The following is a 12,715-nucleotide window of genomic DNA, read 5'->3' as shown; positions in this document are numbered from 1 at the left end:
GTGGGGGGGGTGGAGACTCGAAATGATCGACCAGAAAGAAAGTCTCTAAACCAATCAAGAGCGAGTCCTGATATCCCAACCTCTTTTAGCCTGAACAGCAAAACTTTGTGTGACACTGTGTCGAAGGCAGCACTGAGATCAAGTAGAATCAGTGCTGCCATTCCACCAGAGTCTAAAATGGTGCGGAGGTGTTCTGTCACACTTAGTAGAGCTGTCTCGGTGCTATGTCCCGCCCGGAAGCCATGTTGTGACCAATCTAAGATGTTATTAGATGACAAGTATTTGGTCAGGATGGTATTTACATGGGCTTCTGCTACCTTGGTTGGCCATGGTAGGAGGGATATAGGTCTAAAGTTTTCGGCAATGTTAGGGTCCAGCGTAGGTTTTTTGATGATTGGTGATATCCAGGCTTGTTTCCACTTGGAGGGGATTATAGCTGTAGAGAAAGATTTGTTAATGATGTCTCGCAGGGGGCCAAGGACAGTTATGTCAGCTTCTCTGAAGGTTTCAGGTTTGAGAGGGTCTGCCGGTGAGCCAGACTTGATATTATTACAGATTTTAGTAAAATCTTCAAAGCTTAGGACCGGGATGTTAGCGAGGTTGGGTCTGCTGGGGTCATTAGATGGGATGAGGTCAAAGGTGGAGGGAAAGGTAATATAGATTTTCCTAATTTTTTCTAAGAAAAAAGAGACCATGTTATCGCATAATGCGGGTGAGGTGTTAGGATTAGCCACTGTTTTTTAGCACTGAGTTCTTTAAGAATTTTAAAGATAGTTTTAGAGGCATTATGGCTGTTCTTGATCTCAGTGGAGTAGTAGGCTGCCCTGGTCCTGCAAATGTTACGGTGATAGGTTTTTTGCGATTGTGTGTACAGAGTTTTGAGGGCGGGGTCATAATTTTTCCTCCAGCATCTTTCGGCTTTCTTGCACTCTTTTTTTAGTGCGGAGAGTTCCTTGTTGTACCAGGGACTGGAATCGTGGGCGCGAGCTTTGGTCCATTTAGTTGGAATGAGGGTGTCTAGGGCTTGGTTAATCCAATCGCAAAATTTGTCGTATTCATGATCGGGGTCTCCGCTAAGTGGAGGGGGATGAGTAGTGAGGAGTGCATGGAGGTCCTCTATATGGAGCTTCCTCCAGGGTCTTTTTCGAACCTGCTGAGTGGGCTTAGTAAGCAGGATATTCTTGCAGGGTATTAACATAGTTACTAGACAGTGGTCAGTCCAGGTCATAGGGCTGGGCGTTTCGACCTGCGCATTCATTATGTTTGTGAAAATGGGGTCCCGGAGATGGCCGCCACTATGGGTAGGGCCCTGTATAAGTTGGTCTAGTTGAAGGGCCTCCAGATCAGCTAGTAGAGTTTTGATCTTTGAGTCTCCCTTACAATCGAAATGGATGTTCAAATCTCCAATAATAGTGAAGTTGGCAGTTTCAGTGATCTGTGAGCATAGGTACTAGAGGAGTGAATTAGTGAATTTAATATCCGTTCCTGGTGGCCTATATATCAGGAGTCCTACCATGCTAAGCTGGGGATTGATTTTGATGTTATAGCGTGCACACTCGCTATCTTTAAAATCTGCTTTAGTTAGCTGGCACGTAAGATGCGATCTGGTCATTATGGCAACTCCACCACCTCTGGAGATTCTATTGAGCGTGTGGGTGGTGTATCCTGTGGGGGTGGCCAGATTAAGGATAGTGTCCATGTCATCTTGAAGCCACGTCTCGGTGAGAAAAAGAATGTCGAGGGCATGGTTAGTGACTAGATCGTGGATTTCGGCGTGATGTTTCGACATAGATCGAACATTCAGCTGGCCAATTTTGATCACTGAGGGCTTGGCAACGGTATGGAATGTTTGTCGATCTGGATTTGAAAGAGAGAACCCACATAAGCAAGATTGGGGCGCATTTGTGTTGGCCAGGTTGAGGTTGGAGCATCCTTGCTTGGGATGATGTAGTTTAAGTAACTCTAGTTTAGAATACATTATCTCACCGCTTTGGTAAATATCAGGGTGTCTGGCTTCTGGCGTCTGGCGCTTCCTCAGCGCTGACGGGCGCAGACGGGCTTACCTCTGGCGCACCTCCGGCGCGCCATTGACGCGCCCGCTGCGCTTCCGAGGTAAGCACATGATTTATAGTGGCGGGTGGTAGATGTAGGGGGCGTGGCCTCACGAAGGGGGGCGTGGCCTCAAAGCACGCCGGGAATGGCGGCAGCGCTGCACTCCGCTGCGCAGCCTGAGCAGGTGAGACAAAGCTCAGAGTCAAAGTGCCAGGAGGGGGAGTGGGGAGAATAGTCCACAAGGTTAAGTGACTGTCAAAGTTTTAAAAGATATTTAGAAGTTACACAAACACAGCTCCCGGCTTTCCGCCTCAGGAGACCTTACATACATCAACCGGCGCCCGTATTCAGTGCCTTAAGTATGTTCGGCGGTGGGCGTGGCCTAAATAAGGGGCGTGGCCTCACGAAGGGGCGTGGCCTCATAGCACGCCGGGAATGGCGGCAGCGCTGAACTCCACTGCGCAGCCTGAGCAGGTGAGACAAAGCTCAGAGTCAAAGTGCCAGGAGGGGGAGTGGGGAGAATAGTCCACAAGGTTAAGTGACTGTCAAAGTTTTAAAAGATATTTAAAAGTTACACATGAGCAATACAGATGCCTTTAAAATGTGTTATTGTCTTGTCACATTTGGTATGGTTCAAAGACAGAGGTCAAATGTCAGGCTTATTCTTTTAACCTGTAGATTGGTCTTTACTTTTCTTTCTCTGACTGCAGAGTTAGATGATTTTGTAAAGTGAACTATCTAACTGACAATCGTTCTAGGGCGCAGGGTGTGTTAAAGGAAAGGCTATAGGATGGAAGTTTTTATCTAACAAACATGTAAATGAACGGTACAAATATTTCAAAACATGGCAGTGAAGAAAGCACACATGAAGCACATTCTTTTGCAATTCTGAAGACTGATGGAAACAAAGATTTTAATAGAATCAAGACACTTTACTTGGTGATGTGCAAATGATAAATATTTCCTAAAACTTAATTTCCCACATTATTGTGTGTGTGTTATATAGTTTTTATCAGTAAAAGTACGTAATTGCACATTTTTTGGCCACTTAAGTGGAAAGTGTGCTTTGTCTGAAAATGACTTTATGCTAATACACCATGTTTTAGTAATATACTTGCAACAGCGTGCTCCAAAATGCACAACTGGCTACATTCCATACCCTTACCACTCACTCTTCTGCTGAATTGGCATTATACTTGCTCATTGTGTGATGCTAGGATTGGTCACAATCCCTGTGACTTCAGTGATGGAACATTGCTGGTGGCACCCCACCCGGAAACAATTTCCAGAACCACAGGTGGAAAATTGACACAGTCCATAGCAAATCATTTTGGTGCCATGGACTTCCACTAGGTATTCATAAGGAGATTTTCAACAACCCTAAAAGTTTACGCCTCAGGAATGTTAGCAAACAGCAATGCCTAAACCCACATAAAATTGTTGTAAGAGGCAGATGGTAGATTCTCCATCAGGTTCAGCATGTCTTGTGTGTCCTTCATGTAAGAAGGCACTTAGAAAACCAAGGGTTAGAGGAACCAGGCACACAAATTCGACAGGGGTTCAAGGACAGATCCAATACCAGCTACAATGGATCATTCAGGTGGGGGCATTTAGGCGTATGAATTTTAGACACTGTATATCAAAAGAATATTCTAGGATGTTTTGCTACTAGAAAATATACCTTATTGTTAGTGATCCAGTTGTCCGACTCTGTTTGTTTTTTAACCATAATCTTAATTTCAGTTAGTATTTCACCTATAGGATCAAAGCTAAAGATCCACTAATTAGAAATGACCCCAAGTAGCCTAAGGCATTTTGCCTGTAAGAGGATACTGATTGAACAACAATAGACACACACTCAAACAGGGCATCCACCACTCATCCACCAGCACACAACTCAATGTTATGTTATGTTATGTTATATTAATTTATTATGCGCACAGATACTCCAGCCAAGGAGCGTCCCGGCGCAGAGACAAGGAGAAACATAACACAACAGGGAAATGAAGGTATAAGAGAAGCAGCTAAAACAAGAATGTTTTTATAGCCCTGCGGAAAGTCAGGAGGTCCTCCAGCAAACGAATTTCAACAGGGAGGGAGTTCCAAGCTGATGCAGCTTTTACACTGAAAGAACGACCCCCCATACGGCTGAGTCTGAATCTGGGGACTACAGCAATCAAATGTATACCTGCCCAGACTGATATCTGTTAATAAGAATATTTTACATAAATGGGTGAAGGGCACACTTCTCTAGTTTACTCTTTAGTTGTGTTTCGATTGTTCAGTTACATAAAATCCTTGGTCAACGCGCGTTTCATGAATCTTTCGCTTCCTAGGGACCACTTAATGTTATATCACGTACTTTAAAGCACAAACATAAAACAGACCAGTAAATAAACTCCAGTAAGTGAAATAATTTCTGCTTTTCGAAAACATGTCACATTGCAACAGTCATATATTGGACATAGTTCCACATAGTTTCCCTAAGTGATGGGCATGGATTCCTTAAAGAAGCAGTGACGCCATTTTTCTACGTGATGGGTAATTTCTGTGTGCTAAAATATTATTGTAATTCCTTCTACTTAAAAAAGGACAAGAAATAAAAGTGTATTCATTGGAAGCTGTTTTTGGACTTTGCATGTATGTAGGGAGATATATTCTATTGTTGATGACTCCACCAACATTGCCTATGAAAACAGGGGTGCAGGAGTCTTCTTATGAACTCTTGTCAACACCTAGCAGTCCCGTTGTCTCTAGACATTCCCTGCCCTGATGTTAATGTGGGCACTGGCAAAAAACAATCTAAAAGGAGCTTCAAAAACTTTACTAAGGAGGCTCTAGCCCCTTTTATTCTTAACATCAATATTACAACTCAGCGGAAGGTGGAAGAGTCGGCCCAAGAACTCACTGATGCCATTACCAGAGCCGCTGACGAACTAGCCCCTCCTTCCTTGAAATCTGCAGCTCGTCAGAAGCCAACTGCCCCCTGGTTCTCAGCCGATTTGAGGCTTCTCAGACAAAAATGCAGACAGAAGGAACGTAGGTGGCGTAAATCCTGGGATCCCAAATATCGAGAAGGCTATAAGAGCCTATTACGAGAGTACAAAAATAGAGTCATTAAGGAAAAACAGGAGTATTTTTCCAACTTAACCTGTTCTTTAACATCCTCTAAAGAGCTCTTTAAAATAGTGGATTCACTGTGCTCTCTCCAGGTACCTGACCCTGTAGTTGCTTCCCAGGAGCTATGTAACGATATATCAGACTTTTTCTACAAAAAGATAGATGATATTCACATAGCTCTACAGTCGCAGAGGAACTCTTTTAGTTCTGAGGATTTCTCTCGAATTAAACGACTGGAAGCTTGGAATAAAGACTCCCCTCAGTCCCTTGAACATTTTCCTGCTCTTTCCTTGGAGGATCTTAATAGCCTGTTGGACAAAACAAAATCTTCTTCCCCACTTGATCCAGTTCCTCTGAAACAACTTAAGAACTGCAGAGAGATCATTCTTCCTCCGATGCTGGAAGTTATGAAGGGAGCCTTGGAACAGGGCATTTTTCCGTCACTTTGGAAGAAAGCCATTGTAAAGCCGCTGCTGAAAAAGACCACCTTAGACCCTGGAGTACTGAAGAATTTTAGACCCATCTCTCTGCTGCCGGCCCCTGCTAAGATGTTGGAGACCCATTTGAACCTTCATCTTTCAAACTTCCTCGATACCTCAGGTTTCTTGGACGGGTCCCAACATGGCTTTAGAAAGCTGCATAGCTCGGAGTCTGCCTTGACGAAAGTCATGGATAACATCCGCAGAAAAGTGGATTTAGGTCAAACCACCGTGCTGGTGCTGCTAGATCTTTCAGCAGCATTCGACACCCTGTCTCCCCTTACTTTAACATCTAGGTTAAGGGAGGCAGGGGTTGAAGGACCGGCACTCAGTCTCCTGAGCTCCTTTTTACACCAACGAGAGCAGCGTGTCATGCTAGGTGAGTACCTCTCCCCTGCTAAGTCTTTGCAATGTGGGGTGCCACAGGGGTCGGCATTGAGTCCGACCCTGTTTAACATCTACGTGGCCCCCCTTGCAAGACTAGTAAGATCTCAGGGGATGGAGGTAGTGTCGTATGCCGACGACACGCAGATTATGGTATCCCTGACCCACTCTGTGAACGAAACCGCATCGAACTTTAGGGCCTGCATGCAACTTGTTGCAGAGTGGATGATTTCCAACTCCCTAAAGTTGAACGGGGATAAGACAGAGGTCCTGGTCTTTGGCAAAGACCAGGGCATGTGGTCAGGTGACTGGTGGCCTCCTTCTTTAGGTAGCTGCCCCATACCTACACAATCTGCCAGGAACCTTGGCGTCATCTTTGACACCCAGCTCTCCATGGAGCTTCAGGTCAACAGAACGGTGGCTACCTGTTGGGGCGTCATCAGGACCCTGAAAAGGATTGTTCACTATCTATCCCCACAGGCACAGAAACAGGTGGTGATCGCCCTTGTTGGCTCAAGGCTCGATTACTGCAACTCACTGTACGCCGGGGCCAACAAGGGCCTGCTTCAGCGTCTGCAGGTTATACAAAACGCGGCAGCGCGGTTTGCTCTCGCCCTGCCTTGGTTGGCATCTATGACCTTGGCGAGGAAGAACCTCCATTGGCTCCCTATTCCCTCAAGGATTACGTTTAAACTCCTCTGCCTTACATATAAGGCTTTAACTGCAGGCTCGGCTGATGCCCTTGGATCGCTACTTATTAGATACGTTCCGAGCAGATGTCTACGTTCCAGTGAGCTTAATCAACTGGTAACTCCCAGAGCCAACAAGGCTAGATGGGGGAGCAAAGCTTTTTCTATACTGGCACCTCAGATGTGGAATTCACTCCCCCTGGAAATCAAGCTACTGCCTTCCCTTGACCTCTTTAGGAAGTCATTGAAAACTTGGCTTTTTATTAATGCATACCAGTAGGCTCTGTTTCTGTCTGCTAACAGCCTGTTATTTGATTTAGGCGCCTTGACGCCCACTGGGCATAGCTACGCATTATAAATGATATTTCATTCATTCATTCATTCAAATCCCTATTAAAATGTCAACTTCTGCATATTTGTCTAGGACATTGCTAAAGTAATTTCACGATTCAAGTTTAGCCATTGATATTTTTTATTAACAAAATAAATTCATATCATTTAGGAAACGTTACAAGACGATTTGATCATAATCTCAAGACAACAGAGAAAACAACTGCGAATTCTACTTTAACTCATCCATGTTCCTCCCTCCTCACTGCTCTAACACTAACTTTAGCCCAACTCTCCCCACGCCAAACGAAAAGAAGGTGGTAAAAGGAAACCGGTATCTTCTGAAATGCTAAAATAGGGCTGAACGTGTTTTTTTAAAAACGTTTTATTGCTTTATATAGGGTTGTAGTATTTTGGTTACGGATTTTATACACAATCTTTGTGCACAGTTGAGTAACAGTAGCACAAAAACCTAGTGGCTTTACAAAATCCCTGAAGAAGCAGCAGTTTTGGTACAAGCACATACCTGCCCATTGTGAGAGCGAGTGAATTTGTACAGCCATATAACAGACATGTTAGATGCTTGTCATGACCAGTGCACATGGTACATGGCTGCTCCCAGACCCTAGTCTGATGTACCGTCAATAGCGTTCTTGACTTAGAGCAACGGCGATCCCGGAGCAGAAAGGGACCATGGACGCGGATCTGGGTTTCAATTTATTGAAATGGGAAATATTATTAAATGGGCTCCCAGAACTATACCTGCTGCATTGTCACCCCTGAAAATTGAACTCTAACTTCGCTTCCTCCTTTCTAGACCTCAGCGAAGATGGCTCGTCAGTTTATAAATGGGAGGAAAACGGCATTTCTAGTCTTGGCTTTATAGACTCATGGGATCCCTCAACTTCTGAGGTTATCATGGCCTACTAACTGGGCACAAATTCCTCACTGATTCTTATTGTCCTCAATGGGCATCTTTAGCTATATGCCTAAGCTCTAATATGGTGTTATGTTAGACCTCAGATTAAGGGGCTTCCCGCATGGGCATGGTGGCGACATCTTGGGGTGCACAAACCGTGCACTGTACCGTGGTTGTTCTAAAGTTAGGGATATCCAGTGGTTATTTTTGCTCATGTACGTATGTCGTAATATATTATTATCTCGCTATCAAAGGGTGCGCCCTCATTTGGATGGTGCTGAGACATAGCTGAACATAGTACAAATAAAATATCTAATATATTTCATCTGCTATTGTGTTTAAGCTCTGTGGCACAGTGTTCTGTTTTTTTTAATTGAATTTACATATCCGGTAATAAATAATAATCCAAAACAATAAATTCACATTTTTTACTTTTTTTTTACAATCTTTCAAACATTTTCAGTGTTTTAAAATATGTAATATATTTTTGGACCATTAACAAACTGTAGTCATGGTACAGATATGTCCACGCAAGAACAGAGGACATGGAAGTACGGAGGACAAAAAAGTAAATGTACAAGATGTGGGATTAGATTTTCCTTGAAGGTCTTAAGCAGTGCAGCGTGCGCCACGGTAATGCTCAAACACAGGACACAATAAATCCTCTCATGGTCTGTCATGAGCATCTGCTTGAAGGGACGAGCAGTTCAGAATGTGACAGACTCCATCTTGATGACGTCACATGATATGGCTGTTCCATGGTGGGCCATGAACACCTCCATGAAGGGCAGAACAATTGAAGCTAAGACACAGTATCACCACATGAAGACCCAAAGGGGCTGCTTGACCAAGTGTCTTGATGCAACAACAGGTTTGTCTTTGCTATGGTGTGGTTAAGCCCATGGTCCGTCTTCTTAGGGCGGCAGAATGTGGCTGAGCATGAGTTCACAGTCTCCGAGCACAAGGTCTCGCCGCAAATTAGCTCCCTTGTTGATCACTTTGACTTTGATGCTCCGAGAGTTCAACTCCTCCTCAAAGACACCTTCAAAGAAAAAGTCCTCATTAAAAATAGGGTTCTTGCTGTTTTTAATGATGGTGCTTCTCTGTTTCTGCACTTTGCCTGGCAGAAGGTGGAGGTTCACGCAGCAGTTCACGTTCTTTGGATCGAAGTGCGACTGGTAGAGGTCTTCTATGCTGATGAGTCGAATCCTCAGCCGGGCAATCTCTTTCATGTACTCAGCAGATAGCCGCAGGCAGCCCCCTTTGCTTAGGTCAACAGTGTTTTCTTTGGTCACCCTTTCATGGCAGCAGATAAAATCCAGGTGAAAGATTGGTGGGGGAGCCAGAGATGTGATGGAGGGTCTCAACCCACTACCCTCATTTTCCTTTCTTGTGTTGTTGGGGCTGTTGTCAGTGGAACTTGTCTCCTCTGTAGAGAGGGAGCTGGCACGAGCTAAAGTTTTTGCATTCAGTGTCCTGCAGAAGAGCCTCTGCTTTGTGTATGCCTGGCAAACCAGGGTGCCAGCCAAGGACCGGCTTAATAATGGCGAACTGAATGGCGAAGACTCCGTTGAGGATGCTGTGTCACTGTCAAAATTGGCGGGAAAGTATGGAGGAGAGTGAGAGCGGCAAGGGGGCCTTAAGTCTGGTGAAGAGATACGCAAACTTGGAGATTGACTGAGATCCATAGAAGAAACATTATTTGCCGTTTCCTGCCACGATGACTCACAGGGGCCATCGGCAGGGCATTTCACATGAAACAGAGACTCTCTCCTGCGTGTGTGTGGACTCTCTGGTAGGCAACCAAAGCTCCCTGACCCAGCAAGGTGCAGCATTGAGCAAGCACCGTTAAGCCTCTGACCGCTCTCCTCTTCACGCGGCACGCCTTCGTCCATATTTTCTATCTGAATGATGTGTCGATTGGCTGACTTGATCAGAGCCCTGTAGCTGGAAGTAAGCCCTGTCGTGCTCTTGCCCAATGGCCCACTGTTTTGCAAAGTTGGACCTCTGCTTGAGACCCCGCCATGCTTTGCTGCAAGTTGAGGCGGGATGAAAAACTTAGGGATGCGATCTGGAGTGAGTACATTGGGACAATGAGGGGGTGGCTTGTGTTGGCTGCTGCACATTTTCCAATTCGGGCAGAACATCTTGGACAACAGCCCTCCGACAGTGTCGCTGTAGGTGTCCGAGGCAAGGCTTCCGGAAGACCGCCTTCTTTTCTCAAGAAACCACATGCAGGAACCTTTCTCAGCAGTGAGACCTTCCTAAAATATATAAAGAAAGAGGTTGTGAGCTTGGATGATCTGGGCCACAAGGGTACATGACTTATGAAATAAAACATAAAAACATTCTGGAACTTCTACCCATGCGATGATGCCTCTAGGACTGATATTGTAACTACTAAGCAAAATCTCCTCTTACTGCAGTAGAATCACAAAGCGCAGGTATCGAGATAGAAAATGAAAATGAAATGAAAATGCGAGTGGTCCATTACCTAACCTGGTTACTGCTGAACAGTAGTGGCACGCGGTAAAGTGTATGTTTGGACTGGCTGGAGGATTTGGGGGCAAAAAAAATAAATGCAAACATTTTTTACTAGAACTCAGCAGCTGCCTCTTCCTAATTCTGGCCCTGGGCACAGGCTCCCAGCCTGCCCTGCAGCCAATCCTGAAGCTGCTCTCACAGGAGAACAGCTTCAGGATTGGTCTGAGTGCCGGCAACTTTCGCTCCCAGGCAGAATGAGAGCCTATGCCTGCTCTGTCCAGCCCCAGGAAAGCAGCTGGGGCCTGAGAGAGGTACACTGCGCATGAGGGTTTGGTCAGCCCGAGACAGCCAGCCACACCACCGTGTGCACTGAAAGGAGTGCCGACCACTCCCTTAACAGCAGTCTCATCCCCTAGACCCGCTCTAAATGACTCGGTAGAGTCCTGGGGCGGGTCCAGGGGATTAAAATAAAACAATATTAAAACGGGCTTAAAACTCATTTTATTATTATCGGTTTATTTGCTGGTGGTGGCGGGGGCGGTGCTCCACGTCTGTAATGGAGCAGCCGCTGCTGAAGCTGTAAAGCAAACTATGAATTTTCCATAAGACTTGCATCCAGCACTCAGTTAACAAAGTTTTATCAACAATATCTAAAAAAGGACAGCACTGGGGTGACGTCATTACTGATCCCACCTCTCTTTTACCCCACCTCAGCACTGGACACATCATAGCCTAGACAGGAGCAACTTTTCTGGAGCGAGACGTCAACTTTTGTGAGGAACGTAGCTGTTTGATGTTGTGTTTTTTTAATTTGGACTTTTTTACGTATATGATCAGAGAATAGATTTTTTTTACACACTTGGGCATTTATTTAATGAAGTGTAACGAAAAAGACCGCACCGACGGGCCAGTTTTTGTGACAGGCCTATGTATACTTTTGAACCCAGCCATCCCAATGGTTCTACAACTAAATGCAATGATTATTAGTTACTTCTTTTATCTACACCACAGTATAGGTCTCCTGACCTTGAGCTCAGCCATAATAGTGGGAGCTCGACATTGACCGCTGTAGCAGGTACATGCCCGGCAGTTTCACTATTGAGTGTGGGAAAGAGAGATAGTATTTTACCTGCTGAAAATGCTCTTCTGTTATGTTATATTGATTTGTATAGCACACTAATCATGTGAGAAGGTATCTAGGCACTTGGGCAAGTGTGTAGTTGCATGATCCAAAGGTGCTTACACGAAGAGGCAGGTCCATAGCTTCTTGTGGAACTCAACAAGTACGATGGAGGCTCTGTTTTGTTGAGGGACGCCGTTCCATGTCTTGGGTGCAATGTAGGTGAGTGAGCACCTTCTAGTTTTTCTTTTGTGGATGTGGGGAATGTGTGTTAGTGAGAGTGAGGCAGAGTGTAGGTTTCCGGTGGGTTGGTGAAAGTATATGCGGCTGTTCAGCTATTCTGACCATAGCTTTGATTGCGTGTGTGAGAAGTTTGAATTGGCCCAAGATTAGAGGTCAATAGAATAGTATTTCTTTTCCTTTCCTTTCATTTCCTTTCTGCATTAATTGTGTTAGGATTGTGCTCCTGGTTTCATGTATGTTATATACAGCCTGATTCATGTACATGCCGTTTTGCGTGTCCCTAATAGCGAATCATAGCGAATCGCTATTGAGGACACGCAAAACGGCATTCATGTAGGAATTGCTACTTAAATAGCGATTCCTACATGTTCTTTATTTGCGAGTAGCAATTTGCTACTCGCAAATACTCCCCAATCATTCCTATGGGCCAAGAGGCCCATTGGAATGAATGGGGATTTGCGAGTAGCAATTTGCTACTCGCAACTGAGATAGCGATTTTAAGGGTGCCAGGGGTGTCCAAAGGACGCCCTGTAGCACCCCTAAAATGCACTTTTGGACAGGTGTTGCGCACACACATGTCCAAAGGACATGTGTGTGTGCTACATGCAACTTTGAATGATGCTTTTAAAAGCATTTTTCTGAGTTTTTGCTATTTACCGACAGGTCTGACCTGTCGGTAAATAGCGGCCCCAAAAGTCCAAAATCGCAATTTTGTTGTGTGTCATGAATAGCATTTGAGGAATCTCTATTAGAGATTCCTTAAATGCCATTCCACGCAAATATGCGAATTCTTACATAGCGATTTTTGCATTTGGTATCATGAATACCAAATGCAAAAATTGCACTCGCTAAGGGCCAGATTCTGAGAATCTGGCCCTTTGCGAGTGCAATTTAC

General features: G+C 44.9%; 1 protein-coding gene across 1 annotated transcript; it reads right to left on the bottom strand.

Moving 5' to 3' along the window:
- Positions 1-8,467: 8,467 nt before the first annotated feature.
- Positions 8,468-10,227, bottom strand: C2CD4D (C2 calcium dependent domain containing 4D). The gene has a single exon (XM_086946410.1). The coding sequence runs from the start codon at positions 10,205-10,207 to the stop codon at positions 8,888-8,890; it is 1,320 nt and encodes a 439-aa protein (XP_086802536.1). The 5' UTR covers positions 10,208-10,227; the 3' UTR covers positions 8,468-8,887.
- Positions 10,228-12,715: the final 2,488 nt, after the last annotated feature.

The sequence above is a fragment of the Lissotriton vulgaris genome, chromosome 12, assembly GCF_964263255.1.
Source record: "Lissotriton vulgaris chromosome 12, aLisVul1.2, whole genome shotgun sequence".
Taxonomy (NCBI): Eukaryota; Metazoa; Chordata; class Amphibia; order Caudata; family Salamandridae; genus Lissotriton; species Lissotriton vulgaris.
Note: the sequence above shows the minus strand (reverse complement) of the source record. Positions and strands in the feature narration are given on the sequence as shown.